Below are 23,539 nucleotides of genomic sequence, written 5' to 3'. Positions count from 1 at the left end.
CCGCTAGCTCATTCTACGACCATACAATTTCTTTAATATGAAATGGTAAGTCCATTCAGCATTCCCGCGAAATTTTTCCTCTTTATTAAGTTTTTCTATCCTCCCTCCTCTTCTTGATAAGTAACAAATTATTTTGGTTGTTCTCCTCTTTCAAACAAAACAGCCAAATCCACCTGCCCAATTTCTCTAAAACAGCTCTTCGAAAACTCAGGAACTCAAAGGAAGGCCTGGATTATTAAGCTGAAGCAGCTGAGGACGATGGAAAGGTGGAAGACAGGAATAACCTCTCCCTAGCCTTCTTATTCTTCCTACTCAATTCGTTTCTTAAAAACCTAATCCACTTGAAATGTCACTAGGTCACTTCTCATCTGCTGCGTCCTTCCAACTCTAGCGCGTCCGTCCGTAAAAGCAGCACATCCCGCCCAAGGAAAGGAAAGGGAAGGGAAGGGAATTTAAAATCAAGAGGACTATCACAACATCGAAATGCCAAACGACAAGGCATCAGCGAATCTTCATAGGAACAACAGCAGTATCTAAACGCCAAATGCCACGCCATCACAAAGACATCACCATGGCTTTGATAAGAATCATGCTGTTTCAAGGAAATCTTGAGAGAGAGAGAGAGAGAGAGAGAGAGAGAGAGAGAGAGAGAGAGAGAGAGAGAGAGAGAGGGTAGAGTTTAAGAGTATAGAACTGTAAGCTTCCTTGTCTTGTCTTGCAGTCGAAAATTATAATCTTCTCTCCAATTGAAAGGCCAATTTATGGATGTTGAAATATGTCCTTCAAGTTGCAGATAAAAAGTTGCTTCTTAATATGTGTGTGTGTGTGTGTGTGTGTGTGTGAGAGAGAGAGAGAGAGAGAGAGAGAGAGAGAGAGAGAGAGAGAGAAGTTCATTGCTGCTAAGTTTATTCTTCATTAACATAAGGTTAAAAATGAAACTTCATGATCTGAAGAGAGAGAGAGAGAGAGAGAGAGAGAGAGAGAGAGAGAGAGAGAGAGAGAGAGAGAGAGAGCCAGTTCATGTGTGCTGAACTATACGCTTCTTTACCTTGCAGCAAGGAGGAGGAGGAAGACACAGAATCTCATTAATGGATGACCGCACAAGGCCGCTGGAGGATCTCGAAAGTCTACTTATATTGTAGATCCTCGTTTTTAGCAGAAACCCATGAAAAGAATGAAGAGCCTTACCTCAGTACGGGCAAATGAACCTTAGTGAAAACACTGATACATTTCCTTACACAGCTAAGCCATCATGTCAGATCGATATATCAAGCATAAAATCATAATACTAATGATAATTTCTAATACACAATTTGTGCAAAAGCTTTACTGCTGCAAAGTGTTATATATATATATATATATATATATATATATATATATATATATATATATATATATATATATATATATATATATATATATAAATAATAGTTTTAATAACGGAATTAAATTCACTCTATAATAATTAGCAGACAGTACAATAAGACAAGAGAACCGTGTCTTAACAAAACCCTAATCCCTTAAAAAAAAAAATACAATGAGAGAAAACCAAACGTAGCCAAGAACATAAACATATTTCACTGGAGGACTATTAAAATGGGTTAAATTTAACGTAAGAGTGCATGAAATAACCCAACCACAAGAACGACACGCCGTTCTCTATCTCTGCTGGCAAAAAAAAAAAAAAAAAAAAAAAAAAAAAAATGAAGGAGGGATCTGCTGTACCTTTTCAGTGCGATGAGAGATCCACCCATGAAAGAGGATCCAGTCAGTGGCAAAGATTCAAGTTTTTTATTCAATTATTTTTTCTTTGCTTAAAGAAGGAAAGCTGCTGGACCTTACATGAGAGAGTGAAAGGCAACTACGCTAAACTGGTTACAGAGAGAGAGAGAGAGAGAGAGAGAGAGAGAGAGAGAGAGAGAGAGAGAGAGAGAGAGAGAGAGAGACTACACAAAGTGAAAAGGATTATGAAAAAAGTTTATGCATTTAGGGTAAAAAAACTACAGAAAAACGAAGCACACTTATAGACACAATAAAAGTATTTCGTTGGAAATAATTCATTGGAGAAAATGCGATAAATATTGGCTTTTGTTTATACTAATCATCAAAAGAAATGTTACATGTTCCAGCAGAGACGTGGATTTTCCTTCAAATTTGACGGTCACATAACGTATTTTAAGTAAAATAGGAATGGAATCGATCCGAAAAGAATGCTTGGCAAAGATTCAAATGAAGACAATTGCAATTGGTATATTATTTACAGGTTAGGTGAGAAAGTTTCTTGAACTGACACGCACGCAAGCACACATACACACATTTATATATCTATCTATATATAGCTAAAGAGAGACAGACAGAGACTTTATGCAGCACATAATCATGTTCGAGTTAATACAAATGATCCTAAGTGTTAAGTGTGTTTTATATATATATATATATATATATATATATATATATATATATATATATATATATATATATATATATATATACATATGTATGTATATATATATATATATATATATATATATATATATATATATATATATATATATATATATATATTATATACATGCATGTTTATGTGCATATATGTCTGTGTGTGTGTACTATAAAAGAACATTCTATTAAAATCCTTATAAAGAACGGAGAGGCAAAGAAACATATAAAATTTCACATGAACATGGGAGGCGACATGCAACCAAGCGCCAGCATGTATTCTGTGATGCTTATGGTAAATTTCATTCATACTGCTAAACGTCGGTGTCATCTACATCTGTGGCTTCTTCGGACATTACTCATAGATACATTTAATGAGTCCTACTGCAGCATAATCCAACATGATCAGAATTACTGGTAGCTGTAACAAGTCTTTGGTCGAATGACTGCAATTAAAGGTCTAGGAGTTTAACATTACGGCTGAACATCGAAAATCTAAGGTAACATTCAATGGTGAACCTGTAATACCACAAAGAAGCACGCTATTAAAGAAGAAATACTTATAAAAATGAATGTACTGAGTGTTTCACAAATTTTCAAAACGTCAGTTTTATTAGTTGAAAAATTCACTTTATAAGTATTTTATACTTGCACCTGAATGGAGAAGCCACCAATATATGCAAATACTTATATACAAAATTACCATTGTCATTAGCCTAGTCATTGTAATTCTTAACATCATCAAAACTATTAAATTCATGGAATTTTTTTATTCAATTTCCTCTTGATTCTTGTAGTATATAATTTCAAATAAAATCCTTATCAGAAGCCGATGACTGTTAGGGTAATAAATAAGACAATAAGACAGATGGAACTTTAAAAACAATTTCCATGAAAACTTTGGGAGAGCAAATCATCCTTTTCCACAAGGAATGTAGGTTAAAAGCTATGCAGCAGTTGTGTGCATGTGAATGAGGGGGCGGGGCTTGAGTTCTAGAGACGTTTGGTAAGTATGGAAATGTGTCTTAATTAATGGCCACTTAACCAATTAAAAGAACAACCCCAAAAGCCGCAACGCCCATTTTAAAAACCGCCGACATGAAAACGAGGAAGCAGTAACTCATAGGACGGCATCCAAGAACGCACCAGGGATGGTTAGTTACAGTCTCAGGTGAGATGCACAGACCATCCGAACAAAAGAAGGGCGTGAGGAAAAGTAAGGGTATGAGCCGTGAAGAAAAGCAGAAGAAACAGATGAGGAAGGGCGGGAAAGAGAGGGCGAGTGGGCAGGTAAAGCAGCTTGGTGGCACAGTTAGCGAGGTCAGAGCAACAGGGAATGGAGGCTAAGTGGCCGTGGGGGTGGGGAGATGAAGGTGTGGTATGTGGGAGGGGTGGGGGTGGGGGGAGGAGAAGGTACTTCGTAGAAAAAAATTTCGCGCTCTAAAGGAGAGAAAGGAAGGGTGAAGGAGAAAGAGTAGTAAGTCATGCATTGAATATAATGCACTGGGAAACTGGCGAAAAACATTGCAGTGGAAGGGAGGGGGGGGGAAGGGATCAATCCAGTTTTAGCCCCCAAAACGATCACGGGCGCCAGTAAAAGTAGTCATAATCCCAACCTATCTGTGGAGGAGAACCAGGGTCATCCGTGATTCTCTTGGACCTTAATCTGAGACACTGCTACCTCATACCAGAATTTATGCCAGAAGAAGAGGCGTGTGGATGAGCTCGACCGGTTAGGCCGGGTGAAGATAATAACCATCTCTTAAAACACCTGAACTTTCAAATGTCGGTTCAACGAGATGAAACGCGTAAGTGCGTGCGTAGTAAAACCTCAAAAGAACGTATTCACAAATGCACCTACGCATACATTAAGTGAATTTGTAATGTATCTGCATATGAATGTACGTATATATATATATGTATGCATGCAAGGTTGCTCTTGCGTAAGATAACTGCCAAAAGTTAAACCTAGAGAGTCTTAGGCCAACTAGTTTGCTCGTCCTACGCTTGGGGGAAGAGTAAAATTCTTACTCTTCCTGATCTCTCTAAAACGGGTTAAAATTGGCGCCGGTTCCTTCTGGTGCATGAGCGTAAGCCACAAATGTTCAATGACTGCTACTACTATTTGCTCCGTACTTTAAATTGGAACAACCCAAACAGTTTCGTAAAGATTATTTGTGAGGACCAAATATTACAATAACAGTGGACCTTACCAGTATATAATAATAATAATAATAATAATAATAATAATAATAATAATAATAATAATAATAATAATAATAATAATAATAATAATAATGAGGTCACTCAGCATAGCTCAGATCTTCGCATATCTAAAGTTCACTGTTGCAATACCTGGAACTGGATTCGAATCAGAGTTAAAACAAATCGCTTATAACTTAGTCCCGTGCGTATTTCCTGAAAATATATTTACAGACTAACGCTTTGCCCCAGTTTCTTTTAAGACTTACTTCTCAAATCTTTATTTGATTTTGTTATCCTCATCTGCATTTTACTGTAAACTCTTCTCTTGGTTCTGCTGTTACACAGTGTCTTACCAATTTTTCAGAGCTTCCTTGCGAGGTAAATGGCCTTTTTGGCGCTGATATATAAGAATGAGTCTCATTAAAATTATAAATAACATTAGGAAAAATATTTCCTCCCACCAAAAAACTAACTACAAATCATATTGCAAAGGTTCACGGAAAAACAAGCTTAACAAACCTTCCATAAATTTTGCAATTAGTGGACTAAACGCAGAGAGAAAGTGAGGGAGAGTGGTGAGGTGTAAATGTCCCTTTTTCATGTAAGACCTGGCGGTTTGAAATGAAGTTAGATAACATTATCCGATATAAAGCTATTATTAAACTTGATAATTATCTAAACACATAACCGTTCTTATCTGCTACACCACTGTTCAAGACCTAGAAGAAAATATCAAAAACATATAAAATGGAGCGGATGCAGAGTGGGAGACAGGGGTAGATGTGAGAAATCCTAACCTTTCCTAGAATGTCGTATCTTGACCTAACTAGACCTTACTTTCCTAACCTAACTTGGGGCGCCGTGCCCTGACCTGGCCGGGCGGGGGCGGAGGGTTAGCCCCACTGGACACCCCCGAAGTAACAGTGAATATCCCTAAGTATACCTTAGTTTAACCAGACCACTGAGCTGATTAGCAGCTCTCCTAGGGCTGGCCCGAAGGATTAGATTTATTTTACGTGGCTAAGAACCAACTGGTTACCTAGCAACGGGACCTACAGCTTATTGTGGAATCCGAACCACATCATAACGAGAAATGAATTTCTATCACCAGAAATAAATTTCTCTAATTCTTCATTGGCTGGTCGGAGAATCGAACGCGGGCCCAGCAGAGTGCTAGCCGAGAACGGTACCAACTCTTACAATGAGGAACTAGTGAATATCCCTGTCTCCCTACTCTGCATACTACCGAAATAAATGTTCCCTTTACAAAGTTATATATCATCTTTCCCTTTGGTAGTCCCTCATAAAAACACCCATCTCTCTCATGAACACTACATCGCTACAAATAATTAGTCAGTTCTGCTAGACATCGTCGTCAAACAAACAAAACTTGTTTTTGTTCCCTCACCAAGCAAACAATTTGCTCAATGCAATGATGGAATCAATACAAGAAATAATGAAGTTCTCACGGCACTGTCAGACTTAGTAACCTTGTACATCGACCTAAGCACATTAATTTTCACACGTGATTGGATATGAGAGAGACAAAAATAAGTATCAGACTTACCACTTACTTTCACGATCGTTTATTTTATTTTTTATTCATAATTCTTACCCATCACAAGCAACAGGACAAAAAATTACCATAGCATCTACAGCTATCACCATGACCATAAGTGTAAATTGATTAATGCCAAAGACATTTTATCCTTGTAAAAAAAAATTGTACTTCAATCTGAGGTGGCTTTTAAACTTAAAATACTACGCTGTTGTGACTGGAGTCAAAAGCCTAAGGATCGCGTACGCGAGCCTGCATTTATAAAAATATGCAGGCCAACAATATTGACTTGTGATTCTCGCAAAATGGCAAACTGTGGATCCCTTGACTGATATAAATGGATAAGAAATCACAAAACTGAAGGAATAAATCCAAATATGAGAGTCAAATTGGACAGATGAAGCCCAAGACAATGCCAGGGGGAGGGATGTCAGAAGATTATTCCAAAATGAGCCCCAAAACTTTAATCAGTGTGCTGGCATTCCATCGGACCTAATGACTTATGTCCAAAGTTTCAAAATCTAATATTGTATGAGACAGTTCATGACTCCAGTGTCATGTAGTCCTTACATTTAATAAGCACCATATAAGGCACAAAGATTTTACGCTAAAGGTAAAAGACATCCTTAGAAATTTAGTAAGTAAATTAAGGTAGACCAAAATGTAAGCAGAAAGTCTCTCTATACGTTGGAAAAGACGTTAAAATCATATGAAAAGAAACTGAATACAAGGGATAGACAAATTTCCCATCATCTAATAAGCTACCACACTTATCCTAGGGGCAAATGTAAGTACTTTGCCACTGTTTCCTCACAGATAATTAACAAACAATTCACATTTTCAACTTCTGTTTCTCTTAACTTGTTACCTCTAAAGTCATATATAATTATATACAGGTAATACTATGATCAGGAGATTCTAAGTCATGTTTCTTAAACTAATTCTCAGAAGACATTAAACCACAACACGTGAATGTGAACAGTTACATAAATGGACCCACTTGCATCAACACTTTTGTCTAAACAAGCACAGATAACCTATCTCAAAAGAGTTCTCATACAGATAAATATTACACAATTGCATAAACGTGTCTAAACCTAAGCAAAGTCACAATATATCAAAAGAAAACGAAGCGTGCAACAGCATAAAAACAATGAAACTTAATAAATTCGACCTCAGCTATAGTTTTCATCATCAATAACTCTTATAGAAATATACAACCACTGAACGAAATCGTTAAAAACCTTGTGTTACTAAATCCATACGATACCTGATAAACAAGAATTTCGTTAACAGACCTTCTCTTAGAACTTCTGTGGCCTGAGGCCACAATGCAAACTCTTCGTATCGGTAGGAGGTCGGCGCATACCACAGTCAACCCCCTGCACTGTATGAAATAAATTGCCGACGTTCCCATTGGATGTGGTCAGCACTAAACATGAGAGATTAAGCCCCAAAGTTAATTCTTCCCTCGCTAAAATGTCACTCATCGTTAAAGAGCTCCTCTGGTAAGAGACTGAAAATCTGAACGCTATCTTACATCCTGAAGGTACTTCTGAAATGACTGGACTTACAACTCCAACGACGACGTCAGTTTACACCAAATGCAAATATACAAAGAAACACAAAGTTGGGTTTGGGTAATCATTATAACATAAAAAATATCAGGAAGATGGCCTGAAATTTGTCTTTCTTTTAAGAAAAACATGTATGCCCTTAAAATAGTATACGAAATCTTAAGAAATCAAGATCTAACAACAAACGTCCGATACTTACAAGTCCTCGATCTTGACACATCGTGCCAAGAAAGTGCCACTCATAGTGACAGTAGCAGTCTTCCATCCACCAACGTTACTGTCATCGTCAAGACTGTGATCCTCCCGTCTCTCCTTTTTGACAATAATAAGACTAGGGGGTGGGGGTGGGGCGGCAAGTGCTGTGCTGAGATCCAGGGGTCTTCGGTCTCGAGCTCGCCCTTCCCGTCCGGTTTTTGTTTCTTTGACCGTTGCGAAGAGGCCGTTCTCGATCTTAAGGGTGACACTGCTCGTCTGACGGCTACCCTTGCGTGATTTCGGCGGAGGATCGGGGCCGAGGGTTTTTGTTTAGGAGCAGCACTTGTGGGAGTAGAAGCTGCTTCCGGGATGCACCCGTATGTTGGGTTATCTTGGTGCAAGGTCATCCTTGAACTGGAGTCTCTTTCCGATGTAACTTGTGTCTGTTGAGGGAGAGAGGGAGTGTTCTGACTGTCTGCCTTCGCCTCTGAAATTTCAAAATCTTGGCAAGTGGAATCTGAAAGAAACCCTGAATCTAAAGTAAGACTATTTGGGTGAACGTAAGAACAAACGGAGGAAGAGGCAGAGTCACAAGGGGCATCTTGCATCCACCTGCCATGATCTCTGTTATAATTTCGTGGAAGAGTGCCACCAACGGCCCCCATCAACATGTTGTTACTGCTAGTTTTATCGTTCCCCTCTGAAGAGAGAGTTAAATTGGGCGTAGATCCATAATGGGGGGAATTTTTGCCATCTACATTAAGTTTACTCTCAGGAGATCGGAAACTTGGCGATCGAAAGTTGATGACTTTAGTTACTGGAGACCTCGCAGCGGCACCACTCTGGCTTGAATCACAAGATGACTGCCTTAAGTTGTTAGGGAAATTGACATCGTCCTCGTTGACACCAGGGACGAATTTATGAGATCTACTGATCTTGCTCTTGATTATTTGGGACTTGAACACCTGAGGCCTGAGAACTTGAGATCGGAGAACCTGACTTCGAAACACCTGATTTTTAATGCCTCTCTTGTTCTCACCCCCCGATTCTTCGTTCAAATACCGGGACGAGTCTAAGACACCGCCAAAGATGAAGTGTTTTATGGCAGACACTGAGCCCCCATCGGTTCTTGAAATGGGACTGTGAGGCATCATGTTAAGTTCAGAGATGCAACCTAAGCAAAATATTCTCAAACACGAGGCGTCTGTTATATTAACTTAGAGTACTTCCCGTAACTCACAGAGAGGTAACTGGTGTTCTCCTAACCCCATACATTATGAGAAATTGCTCTGTAAAATTCAGAGATGACTGCATCATGAGGTTCAAAAGATATACCGAAATGAACTGCCTCTAATGTTTACGATTAATAGTTCATGGTTGTGCAGAGAGGGCAGGGAAAGCTGAAGGTAGAGAATTACCGTTCAACTATGTGAAGCTCTTGAAATGTGTCGTTTCATGTAACAAAAACTTCCAAGCATCCTTTAAATTCATACCGTGATACGTATAGGAGTGTTGCATACTGTTCAGCCTACCGAATAAGCATGAGAAAAGAAGAAGGCCGAAACCCAGTGCAAACTACAAACTAACAGATGATTATGACATAAAGCACTGACTATCGACGTAGGTTTCTTTCATCTGTTGTTTAATTTGCGTACTGAGTTCTTGTTCTTTCTACCCATCCTCTCTTTTCTTTCTTTTAGGATTTCTTTCCAGAACACACATTTAGACATGAATGAAAAGGTTTCTCCAAGGTGAACTATTTGTTTATTTCTTCATCCACTTTGTTTGTACAGGCGTCTCTCCTCTTGTACTTGTACAAATGAAAATGATGAAGACCACCATGAAAGGAATTTTCATTATTTTAGGTAATCTTTCCTTCGTCAGCAAGCTAACAACTTTGTTCACTTCATAAGATCAAAAATACTTCGTAACAGTTCTGTTTATAGTCCTGTAAAAACACTTGCGCACTCGACCTTTCTTATTTCCTGATAACAGCTTTGCAACATAATATCACATCCTGTAAACAAGTACACATAACATTTTTAACATGCCTAATATTTAAAACAAAATCACAAAATATAAATAGGAAAATGCACATCATCACGTTTAGCCACCCTGCAATCAAAATTATAAAGTAATACACATCTTAAGAATTTACAGTAAAGATTTTTGCAACCAGTCTTATCTTAATCTCTGTGGTCATTAAACTAAATGATAGGTATTATGTTGATAATCAAAATTAGATTAACAAGATTATTCACTTTTATGCTTCGTTTAATCGCCGAATCTCATTTAAAATTTTTACACCACTTGCAAAGTAACAATCGTAAACTACTTCTGATCGACATTTTCCAGGGCCTTTGTGACGGAACGTTAAATTGCAGATTCCGACATTAATTGCCTATTCTGTTTAAAAAGATGGCTCTATTGCTCTTTTTGCGACTAACCCTAGCTCGTTTGTTACTTCCCATTTTTTACTGTAGACCTTAAACCCCTGGCTACATTTAGGAATTAAATAGCCAGTACCTTCCACTTCCGTATAAAAAATAAAAGCGTCTTTCTCATAAGTAATCCTTTGTCCAAAAACCATAGTAAACTTTCCAAGAAAGAAAATTAACACATAAGAAATTGATCATTCATCGGTGACGGATAAATCACCAGGTCATCTTTTTGTTAACTTGTGACTTTATCATTTGCTTTAACTTTTCTCAGTGCGTGTACACATAATAAAACAAAACTGAAAAACATTCAGAAAGTACCCAAAAGCAATACACCAAAAGCATGCCGACTGATGAAATTGTACGGTTATGGTTTCCGCAGAGATAGATAAGTCCGACAATTTTCTTCCTGTGTTTAGGAAAAACGAATGGTCGTGATCACATGGCCACTGGGCTTGGTGTTATCTGGCAGGCCTTCGTTAGTAGAGTTCGAATACCAAATAATCATGAATTCTTTATCTTTTACACTGCAGTTCAAAAGTTACACACAAAGTTAAAGTTGTGTATGGAAATCTACGGTATTTAGACCCATAATATCGCCTTTTCACATAGACCTTGTATTATATAATATAAAATAATAAACCTTTGCACAGGGTTGAACTGCAATTCCTTCGGCAGTGTTGGACTTGCGATAACCGGTAAACATGAGAGAATATAGACAGACAAATGGAGGAAAATCCAAAGTTCCTCTCCGAGTTTGTAGATAAGGGACCACGCATTTTGAAGCACAAGACTAGTAACAAAATTTTAATGGAAAAACGGCTTTATTGTTTTAGAGCAACTGCGTCACAAATATAACAGCTAATAACCTCTATTAAACAAAAAATCCGATTGAGATTCTAGTCCATTACAAGCAACTTTATCCATACACGATTACCAAAGAGTTCAGTGTATAATACTTTTATAAAGTACGGCTTAAAACAATAAGAAAGCAATTTCAAGATATGGCAAATACAATTACTTTATATCGAGTGTGATATGATACATTACGCACGAGCGCACACACAAACACACACATACAAATGGTTTTCATTATTCATAATGGAATTCAGACAAATTTCATAATGAATAATGAAAAAAAATCGTTAAGAGTGACTGAATATTAAAACAAGTCCCTATACCACGTCAAAGAAAAGGAAACTAGGCAAGACTTGCGAGTAATTTAAACCCAGCTCAACTATTGGCCTTCTTATCAATACACCAGCACATACTTCACCCGGGCAAATTTCCCCTATCTCTTTGACATCGTATGGGTCACCAATACACCTTCCACTTGATAAATCACCTTGGGATGCTCTTTTGTCAATTATTCCTTTTGCCTCCTCTTTTCCTACCCAGGCAGTGACCCTTACACTCAGGTCTTTGAAAAGAACCACTTGGTTCCCGACTGAATACCTGTCACGCCGGGCAGCATTCACAAAGGCAATCCTTTTAATCCGGATTACTTTCTACGGTCCTTTCCTTCCTCGTGACAATTAGGAAATCCTTTTCGCATCTCAACTTCATGTTGTATAAGAGAGAAACCACGAATTCATTTGGCACAAATTTAAAACTTGAATGGAGAGAGAGAGAGAGAGAGAGAGAGAGAGAGAGAGAGAGAGAGAGAGAGAGAGAGAGAGAGATCATTATATTACGTGGCTACAAGACAAAATGGATTTTAGTTTTCTGTAAAAGAAAACTAATGAGATGGCTATTTGTTTGTCCGTCCACACTTTGTCTGTCCGCCCTCAGGTCTTAAAAACTACTGAGGTTAGGGGGCTGCAAATTGGTATGTCGATCATCCACCCTCCAATCATCAAACATACCAAACTGCAGCCCTCTAGCCTCAGTAGTTTTTATTTTATTTAAGGTTAAAATTAGTCATGACCGCGAGTTCGGCACCGCTATAGGTGCAAACAACACATGCCACCACCGGGCCGTGGCTAAAAGTTTCATGGGCCGCGGCTGAGACTTTCATGGGCTGTGGCTGAGAGCTTCATACAGCACTATACGCTGTACAGAAAACTCGATTACGCCGAAGAAACTTCGGCGCATTTTTCACTTGATTAATTTTAATTCTGATTAATAGAATTAATAACAAACGCACCGTAATATTCATTATCAGATCTTTTCTGAGATATTTTCTGCCTTTTCATCCAAAGCCGATGTCGTGCTAAATAACGCGACCGAAACAATTCTACCGTATAAATACTTTGTTATCGATCAGCTATGCTATCAAAATTTCATTTATCTTAGCAATTACCTGGTTATATATGAATTTACAAGCTTTCGACGATGGCATGTGCTCTTCAAAGAAGCTTCTAGGAGCTCAAATTTACCTGCTCATGAACAGAAAAGCTACAAGGCATTAAAAACAATGAACGGAGTAACGGACAGATATCCATATTGGTGCAACCTAGATGTGATATCTTGACTATAACCAAATAATATGATGGATTTCCAATGAAGTATCTTCCATGAATAGTCTACAGACCCTCTGACTGTTAAATGTCTGTGAACTGGAATGGCCTGTGCAATGACTCTCCCACAAAAAAACTATCACTTATAAAATAATTCTCAAAAAATATATAAAAAGTAACGAAGAAACTGGTCATCATCATCCTCAGCGTTCCTCTTAAAATGTTTTACTATAATCACCATTTTAAATACATGAAAAAATGTGACAAATGTACAACTTCAGCTAAAAGAATAAAAAAAAAAGTGCTCGATCAAAGTGACGTGAATATCTTTCCATTTTTGCAACCGGTGACTCTCTCTCTCTCTCTCTCTCTCTCTCTCTCTCTCTCTCTCTCTCTCTCTCTCTCTCTCTCGCTACCAGTCAAGCGTTTAGAACACCCGTCCACCCTAGGATGCTGCCATGTAGATGGACATGGAAGATAAGCTGCATTAGCGTCGCTTGGATGAGGCTACTTATCCATTTTGGGAATGGGCGCGACAAACATCTCGATTCGTGAGATGAGGATGTATGGGGAAGGAGGGGGGGGTTGGGGTTTGGTTGGTTATGTTAAAGTTAAATTCTTAAATAATGGTGAATACGAAAATTAAGAGGAAAAACACCTAGAGAGAAAGAGAGCAATGTATGAAGGGAGATTCCATGCTCCCAATCTAATCGCAAAAGCCCGAAAAGCTCTGAAAAGTTCTGCGGTCTGAAAGGTGATCCCATATGTCTGATACTGGATTCCTTCCTTGTAATATTGCCGAGACACAAACTACAACATTCATTAGAACGGCACAAGCATTAATCAGTGTCCGATGCCTTAGCGCTACCATTTATCAACAACCATTAAGAGATCCGACTTAAGGGTGAACAGCTGATTCCCTTAAAGAGTTCTTGGCTTTTATTCGGTCAAAACGATAAGAGTCCAGATAAAAAAGAATTATAGATGGTAATAGCGCATTAGTTACCAACACTGAGGACACGGCATCTAGCCCATGAAATATTTTCATGATTATAGTTAACAACAAGCTTGTAAGGATTCAGCGATCTTGAAATGTATAACTGGTCTACAGGAAGAAGCATGATTATCTGTACAGACTAATTCACTTCATTTCATACGGTATGAATATTAATAGAACTAACAAAACTTTCACTATATATGGAAAAGAAAAACAATGATCAGTATAAATTGAGTGGAAAATTATTTACAAAGAAAGAAAAGATGACATGTAATATGATACAAAGAAAGTCCTGGAAAATTATAAATAACCAATTAACTGGAACAATAACCATACTAAACTTCAACTGATATGCTGGGCACACTCCCCAGGAATGTTTAATAATTTTGATGATTATCGCCGACAGTACCAGCTTTATGAATCATCCTTTAGGCACTGTAGTCGTAAAAATTAGTAGTACAATTTTCGCTATTACCAATAACATCAAACATCCCTGGAGAGAGAGAGAGAGAGAGAGAGAGAGAGAGAGAGAGAGAGAGAGAGAGAGACCTAAGGATGCACACATGCACAAAGCTTTGACCTTGGAACTGGTCCCAAAGAAGTCAATAATAAACCGCATCGAGGTGAGGCACAATAAGGAGACGCGTGTGACAGAAACATGATCCACGTCACCCCTGTCCGCCTATTGTGTACTTCTTATACCTGTCAAACGCACAGAGTATATATATATATATATATATATATATATATATATATATATATATATATATATATATATATATATATATATATATATATATATATATATATATATGTATGTATATATATATATATATATATATATATATATAGATATATACATAGATATATACATAGATAGATAGACAGATAGTTAGACAGATAGACAGAGTGTGTGCGACACCTAAATAATGAACGAGACTCTATGTAATGAATGCTCTCATCAAACATTTGATCAGAGCAAAGTAAAAAAGGAATACAAAAAATCCATCAACTGCTTAACAATATTAAGCGATTAAGTAAAATAATTCAGACAACATTAAATGAAATTATATTACATAAAATGATGATTCGAATGACATCCAGCGGGTTGACCAATAATATGTACAGTACAAAAACTAGACCTTTGAAAACTTGATCAAGTGCTGCATCATTTCACTTTTCAAAAAAAAAAAAAAAAAAAAAAAAAAAAAAAAAAAAAGTCTGAAGAGAATAATGACTGACGAGTTTGAAAGCATTCCCGGCATTCCACCCTCAAAGAGTAGATAAATAGCAGCAAACGAAAAAGAGAAGAATTAAGACAAACAAAAACAAAACACGAGGAAAAAGACTGGCCTCAAGCAGAAAGGGAAAGGAACTGGGAAGAGCGCAAGCTGGGGAACAAATGTCTAATGTTCCATTTAGGTACGAAAATCAAGGAACCACGAAGATTTAAAATCCAGATGAAGGGTGGAATTACAGCGAAACAAAATCAAGACTGATAGAAAACGCTACTCTACCGGAGCACCCTAAAATCCGCGAATCATTAAGCTGTGAAAGTGGTCTGCTGTGACTTGCAACTTGCCATTGCCCTCTTATTATCATTTCCTGAATTCTTCTTACCTCTGCATTTATGACTTGGACTCCCTTCGCATACCATGGAGGGTAAAAATCTTTTTTCTCCCTCTGACAATTGCACCTGCGTGAATGTGTTTAAATTTCATAAAAACGAGAGATCCAGCCCTGTGCAACGGGTACATAAACAGAAAACTACAAGACAAGTTGTTGGGTAGTAATCTACTGATTTTTTCACCTTCTATCTTTAACAAAAGCAAATGAAATTTTAATCTATTTCCCCCATTACTCAATCAGTGAAATGACAACGTAACCTAGAACATAAGTAGCATAAGAGAGAGAGAGAGAGAGAGAGAGAGAGAGAGAGAGAGAGAGAGAGAGAGAGAGAGAGAGAGAGAGAGAGCAATATTCCGATGAGTGTGGCATGTCTGCCTCACCCACCAGCAAACCAGAGCCGGACAATGGACCTAAGCTGACCTCTTGCTTTTCCAAAAGGTAAGAAGAAAAGAACTTTCAAGATGACTGTATTCCGGAGAAAACGGCCATTGTTTGAGGGAACTCAGGGCAAACTCGTCTAGTCTGAAACATGATTTATCCATCTCGGCTGAATGTCCCCGCTAATGATCAGGTTGTTGGAGCACCTACACAAAGGCTAGGGCCTTTATCTCCTTATTATCTGTCGACTTTCACAAGACAATGACCACTTAAATCTATTTCGGACAGGCATGTCCATCTGCCGGCCTTCACCACAATGGTTCGAAGGCTCCCTCGAGGTGGGTTACGGAGAACGTCGCTGGGTCAGGAATCCCGATACAAAATTGTAAAGAATAATGGATCTGTGAATCGAGAGACTAAGGAAATGTTGAAGGCCACTTAATCCTTAGGAGAGAATGCACAATAAATTCAGTTATTAAAATAAAACGGTTACATGTGAAAACATCTACACGGAAAATACACAATAATTTAAAACAGACAAAAGCCTTTAAAAAAAGGTACGTTTACCGCACGATAAGAAAATTAATGTATTTTAAAACTTAAAATTTGAGAGAGAGAGAGAGAGAGAGAGAGAGAGAGAGAGAGAGAGAGAGAGAGAGAGAGAGAGAGAGAGAACATTTGACAGGAAACTTTCACCTGACTGACATGACAAACAGTTGTAAGCAATAAGGTCATATGAAGTGATAAGGCAAATAGTGAAGGTGATACTTAGCAGCTAAGCTCATGGTTTTAAAATGGACGACTGAAAAAAGGCTTAAGGATTTAAATGGAAGGGGAAAGGGGTATAAGTGGAAAGGAAGTTATCAAGCTGCAATGTAAGGTAAGCGTGGGTGGATATATGATGCCCAAAATACTTTGAATTTTTGAACTCGTTACTTTCATGGAGGCAAATCGAAGAATGAGAAAAAGACTTCCGAGATATTAGGAAGGAATTCTAGTCTAAATCTACTAGTAAAAGAAAAAAAAACTACCAACGGGGAAATTAACTGAATTCTGACACTTATGAAAGAGAATGCACATGTGAGCTTTCACGGAATTATATGGTGACTTAATTTCCCTATCACTTCTTTAACCTCGTAAGCCGAATAAGGGTAGTTTCCTTTCACTTACGAGAACCTGACTTTTTTAACGTCCAGCAATTTCACGTTATCCATAATTACCAGTTTACTTTTTTTTTTCTGTTGGGTGGGGGAGGTTCGCTGTGCCAAATCATCGACTTAGGTGTGCCAACGTCCGTTTCAGTGAGCGTTAAGTGACTGAATTCTTCGCGAAAAGGGGAATTCGAATACTATTTATTAGAAGTCATTCGAGCGTTGCAGCATCACCAATCATCGGTAACTACAAACTTCAATCTGAAAATCTGACAGCATAGCCCAAAATTCATAGTTTCTTTCGCCAGGTAATGTCAAAATTTTATGACTGACTTAGCTTGCTTATATAATTCATTCTCTCATATAAAGGTAGAATACGAACCAATGTATAAACATCTGGCCTAACACTTGACATTACTTCCACCTCAATTAACCTTTCCCCTGAACACGTAGCATGAACATATGGGTTAGAAACAGAGTCCAGAGACTAAAAGTAAAAAAGAAATAGTATTTAATGGAAAAGATAAATACTTTAACTGCTCTGGAAGGTCTAAGAAATAATTCCACTTAGCCTCTAAATGATAAGGTAACCTGATCGGAGCCCCAAAAGGACGTAGTATCTTCTGGTTTTCCCTTCCCGTCATCCTTACGTCAATAAGGTCACCGCCCTGCGTTTCTACTACGCGCAGAGGTATTCGGCAACCTTTCTCCCCAAACCCCCTTCCCTCCCTCCTCCCTCCTTCCCACTACCTTACTCGAGCCAATAGCTCCACTCCACCAAAACAAGATGCATTCTTACGCCATGAATCACATATACATCATTTGCATAATGAGCATTACTCTTATATTGCCACCTGTTTACAGCTAAAGATGGGTTACCTCCAAAACTAAGTAACGTACGATTTACAGTTGGCTACAATTTTTGGAGATGCACTTGTGTTTCTTCAGGATTATATAACGAAGTTATTGTATAATCTATCTCTTAAATCCTAATTTTGGAAGTCAATGCTGAGCCTCAGATAATTCCCGGTCAAGGCAATGGTACTGATAATGTAATTCTTTAGATATTTAATTACAAAGTAATAAAGGTGTAACAAGAACCAATCTCAATAAAAAAAATGTGTATGATGCCCAGTACAAACATTTGTAACATGACACCTCTTATTTAACTGCAAATACAGAGGGAATGGCTGGCAAGTTCAAGGTCCTTCTCCAGTTCATGTATTTTGACAATTTGCAATAAAGACAGCATACGGAAACATTTGTATCAAACAAAATGCAAAGCCCTGACACACGCTACCACAAACACTTCCGTGACCTCTAATCTCTTGAGGCAAAGTTTAATGAAACAGTCATCATTTTACAAAATATCATTTCATCACACTGTAATCTATCGCTGTTAAAAATGATACACCAACGTCATTACCTGGCTTTAGTAAACACATGCACACACAGACACCCACAAGTAAACGAAAACGCACATCGCAACAACCTTGCATTTATTTTTCCAGGAAAAAAAAAATCGTAAGTTACTCAGTGCTTCCCTCCTTACAATACTGAATAAGCTCAATTTATTAGTTCAGATCTCAATATATATATATATATATATATATATATATATATATATATATATATATATATATATATATATATATATATATATATACTACATATATATATATATAAAATCTTATATACATAAATTAATTTTTCAATAAAAAGTATTAGGATCATCACACGGAGCATATATCGCTATCATGTAATTATTCTTTTGGAAGATCCCAGCTTGAAAGCTGCTGGGGGGAAATGCGCATGAGAACTTTATGCAAATATTGCGGGATCGGAGGAAGTCGGTTGTTAACATACCAGTCGATTGTTCTACAACGCGTTCTTCTGAAAGACGACGACAACGGGTGAAAAACAGAAAATATATAAAAAGCTGCACCACGCATCCACTTTTCTGTGGGGGTTTCGTCATGTGTATTATTTAATGCATCTTAAAAATGCATGCCACCTGTACAGAGTACGATTACTTAAAAATATATTAAATTTGACTCAACTTCGAATTTTTCCCACGAAACGCCCCAAACAACAACAATAATAAAAAGTCTAACATAAAAAAAATATATCATGAAGACTGAGCTTATGATACAAAATCACTTTATAAAACAAGGAAATAGGTAGGTATTCTTAAATATGGTCTATTTTGTTTACTTTAATAACAGAAAGGTCAATAATACAGAATATCTGCATGTTCCTGCTGACAGTTCTAATGGTGGCTGTCCTTGGTTACCAACGGGGGTTTCCGACGAACTTGCTCCCGTTTTTTTCCCCTTTATTTTGAATACTGGTATCTGTCCCTCATCTTCGAAGCGTGCGTCTGCTCAGCATGTTACAAAAATACAAGGAGACTAGAGTTCTCATTAAATATTCATTCTCAAGAGACCCCGCAATATACACCCCTTTTGATCATCGTAATTGAATCTTCATGGCGCAGTTGACCCTACAGTAACTTAGTTTCTGAAGCTTTTCCTCTCTTGCTCTTGAAATTCTTCAGGAATTTGACTGTTTGGCAAAAAAGCGTGGATAGTTTACCACAGCTTGGTTCATTGCTAATTTCGTATCAGACCACTTCCAATCCCTTTGCATTTGATAGTTCTGTATCATTGTTTTTATTTTCCTTTTTGATTGAGGAAAAATTTTCTTGTACAGTTATTTCATCTAAACACTCTTACTTTCTACAGAACATGTATGATAATCTTAACAAAAACCTAATCTCTATATTCTTACTAGAAATTCACTTTCAGACTAGATTACTTTAGTCCAAAGTTATCACCGCATATCTGGATAGTGGGTGAGATGATAGCCTAGGGCGTTCAGCAACACAACAGCACGTTTTCTTTGTTTCCATGCCAGGTAGCTCCTTCAAACTTCCCTATAAAGATTACAGAAAAGAACTAAATCTTTACACATTTGTCAGTAAGTTACCTTAGATACAATATTATCATCTTGAAAGATCATACGTCGTAACCGAAATTTCCATGCCAACAAATTAATTCTCCATGCAACTCTTTCTTCAAAGTCTTCCTCAACGTTCAGTCTAAAAAAAAAAATTCTTCATATATCTAGCTGCTATTCTGATGCCATTTATGAGATTTAATCCTGTCTGATATCACAGACACACATCTTATTTTGAATTAATCTTTCTAATTCTCTGCCAGAGTCTTCAAATATGTTTAATAGTAAAGAAATTCAATTTCTACCTTTTAGCCAAATCTTTGAGTTTCCTAACTGCTTAAAATGTCTTATAGAAATCACAATTTAAACAAACTTTTTTGACAAAATCAAGTTCTAATTTCCTGTACCATTTGTAGAGTTTTTTTTTTTTTTTACAAGATTGATTAACATCGTAATACTGATCGTAACTATGACCAAACCAAACCTAAAACGAATATTCGGCACGTCTTGCTAAAAAGAACTGTCCTGAATTATTCTCCAACAGCATCGGCGTCGCATCATTCCCCACTAAATAACAAGACATAAGTGGGATGTTCTCAAATTTCTCATTTGAGGTAAAGCCCTAACAGAACGACTGAGAAAATATGTATTTTAAAACTTAAAACCCACCAGTAAAGCGACCAAAGCTTGCCATCTCCCCTGTGTCGCATTTAAACTTAATTAAAAAAAAAAAAAGTACTAAAGTATACGGGGAGTTTTACTTCTAAAGTAGCTGAATGCTTCAAAAACTCATTCATAAGGCCAAATATAATATATATATATATATATATATATATATATATATATATATATATATATATATATATATATATATATACATACGCTAGAACAACCACAAGATGTAAGTGATTTTAGTTTAAGCAATACCACAGAAAAATACAGGCAGAGGTATAATTTTAATACCAAGCGATTTCACGTTTATTCACGTTTATTCATGTGGTATTCACTTTTATTTGAATATATATATATATATATATATATATATATATATATATATATATATATATATATATAGTGAAACGCCTACACAAGGACCAGTATACTGTAGATAAGCAAACAAAAACTCAGTCCCTTAAGATACCACAGCCTGGCCGGCTCGAATCATGAGTATACCCAAGCACTAAAGAATTTAAACTTGAAAAAAAAAAAACTTTACGTATTGGGTATACCGGTTCAGGAAGACGGTTGGGCGTGAGAACTTGCAAAGGATCCAACCTTTGGCGAGGACAGCGACAACTTTCGTATGTATCAGAGGTGTTCCCACTAAAGGCGATAGACCGGGATATCAACTCCTTTTCTAGATAGGGAAAGTCCTGGCATTCATACATTATTGTCCGTAAAGTACAGCACAGTCCATCAATACCCAGACTGAGACATCAACAACTTGGCACTTGTTTGTTTGCCTGTCTGTCTGAGAGAGAGAGAGAGAGAGAGAGAGAGAGAGAGAGAGAGAGAGAGAGAGAGAGAGAGAGAGAGAGAGAGCAGTGAACATATCCAGAAAGCAGGAATCCAAAAGTACCCAGCTACAAGTCCCAGACGACCGACAAGATAACAAGGACCCTGGAGTCTCATTGGTCATGCAAGAACTCTCCCTTCATGGCTACCAACACGTTTTATTGTGTGAGAACCCGACTGTCTAGCGCCACCTGAACTGCTTATAGCTAAATTATGAGTCACTTGGAGGCGATGTGGATGCGTCTGGATTCCTTCTTTTACCAGTGGCTGGCGATTGTCGCTAAATATCACAGATATGCCGTGATACTATTTATATAAGCAAACACATCAGGCATTTCGTTCCAAAATTGTACAAAAATTTGAATGCATTAAGGAAAAATATTTGGAAAATATTAATTTCAGTTAAATATGACGAGAGAGTGAAAACAGAAATTGCTAGGAGAATACATTAAACATTTACTGGTATTTTTTCAAAGCCCTTTGTTTACCATAAATTTTGTACTATAGTTCCGTAAAATATTGCTGAGTAATACATAAACAAAGTAAGAAACTGAATACAGTATATTAAGCATTAAAATACAATTTTTTTACATAGATATTGAGTATAAGATATAAAATCAAGAGAGTTTGCATACGATCATCATGGCTCACCATTAAAAGGCAAATGTAATGATGAAGGAGCACCAATAAATATACCATTAGAAAAATTTTGAGCTTTCAGTGCTAGAGATAAGAGGATCTATTTTTCAGATAATAAATCAACGACTGCCTGGCTGGTGTGTGTGCGTGTGTGTGTGCGTGTGTGTGTGTTATTTTAGGATATCTAGAATAGCATCGATAACCACTGATTCCTTCATCATTATTTAAAGCTAAATGTTTAATACTTTGGGACAACGAAATTACCACAATGCATACAAAAGTAAAACGCGCCATTTCTCATGAATTAATCTTAACTTGCGTCACATGTGTACACAAGCATGCCTGTGAATGGATAAAATCTTTGCCCCCCGACAAACATAAATTATGCACCCACCACTGTCAACTAGAACAGACGAGCATAAAGGAATATTTTAATTCTAGCGTCTTACATTCGAAAAGGTTTTCGAGACACCACATAACGCATTCGGTTCAGTAAAAAATGTCTGACATAATTTTCTTTTAGCGAATGACGACAGGAGGATGAAAATTCCAATACAATATAACAAACCCATTTCTTGAAAAAGAGCACGCACGCGCACGCACGCAAGCGCACACACACACAAGCACAACTCACGGATATGTTTCGGCAAGCCTGAAACACAGAAAATCAAGAAATATGCCAAACTTCATCGAAGATTAATAAAAATTAAACGATCTTAATGCGCATAAAACTGGATTTCCTCTGTGATGTGCGTCAGTGACAACAGTGAGGGTAACATCTGATAACATTTGAGTTAAGGTAACAACGATGATTCTTTGGGTGCGCCTTCTTACTTTCACCTGAGACCAGGTGAGATTGTGGGCGGGACTGGCGTCACAAGAGCAGCGTTCAAGTGCAAATCCGCAGATCAAGCTCTTGTGGGAAGAGCCAGCTCACTTGTGATGGTTGAGGTCGGTAAGAAGAATTGCCTTTTTTAATAAATAATACATTGAGAGTGGTAGAGCTGCCTAAAACAAGCTCGGTCGCTGCATGGCAACAGGAAATGTTAAAGGGCTTCCCTTTTGAGCAACTACGAATGTAGGTTACAGGGTTCAAGAAATGTTAAGCGGCATGGATACTGAAAAGAAAGATATCAACATCTGATATTATCGGGAACATTCAAACACTAAACAGTATGTAAACTAAAATTGCAAGAAACCAAGCAAGACATTCAAACCTAAATTATATATAAAAAAATACCAAGGTAAACATGCTTAAACCCAGCCATCATTATCCAGGTTCACTGTAATCTTTGTGTACCTGCCTACCCTGGCCGAAGAACCGAGTTTTTGTTCCTTTTTATTTCCTCATTAGTAATTCCATGATAACTAGCACCAGATAACGCATAACACAAACAGTTA

The 23,539-nt window shown here is 37.4% G+C and overlaps 1 protein-coding gene across 4 annotated transcripts in view; it reads right to left on the bottom strand.

Moving 5' to 3' along the window:
• LOC136842560 (protein Shroom-like) overlaps positions 1 to 23,539 on the bottom strand; it is a 981,749-nt gene that overhangs the window by 596,689 nt on the left and 361,521 nt on the right. The window contains exon 1 of one of the 4 annotated variants that reach the window (XM_067110018.1): positions 7,979 to 8,499. The exons of the other annotated variants lie outside the window; for them this stretch is intronic. Coding sequence (XP_066966119.1) covers positions 7,979 to 8,022 — 44 coding nt within the window. The 5' untranslated portion in view covers positions 8,023 to 8,499. Of the gene's footprint in view, positions 1 to 7,978; positions 8,500 to 23,539 lie in introns of those variants that run through there. 4 annotated transcript variants of the gene reach the window in all.

The sequence above is a fragment of the Macrobrachium rosenbergii genome, chromosome 10 (genome assembly GCF_040412425.1).
Source record: "Macrobrachium rosenbergii isolate ZJJX-2024 chromosome 10, ASM4041242v1, whole genome shotgun sequence".
Taxonomy (NCBI): Eukaryota; Metazoa; Arthropoda; class Malacostraca; order Decapoda; family Palaemonidae; genus Macrobrachium; species Macrobrachium rosenbergii.
This window is presented reverse-complemented; position numbering and strand designations above follow the sequence as displayed.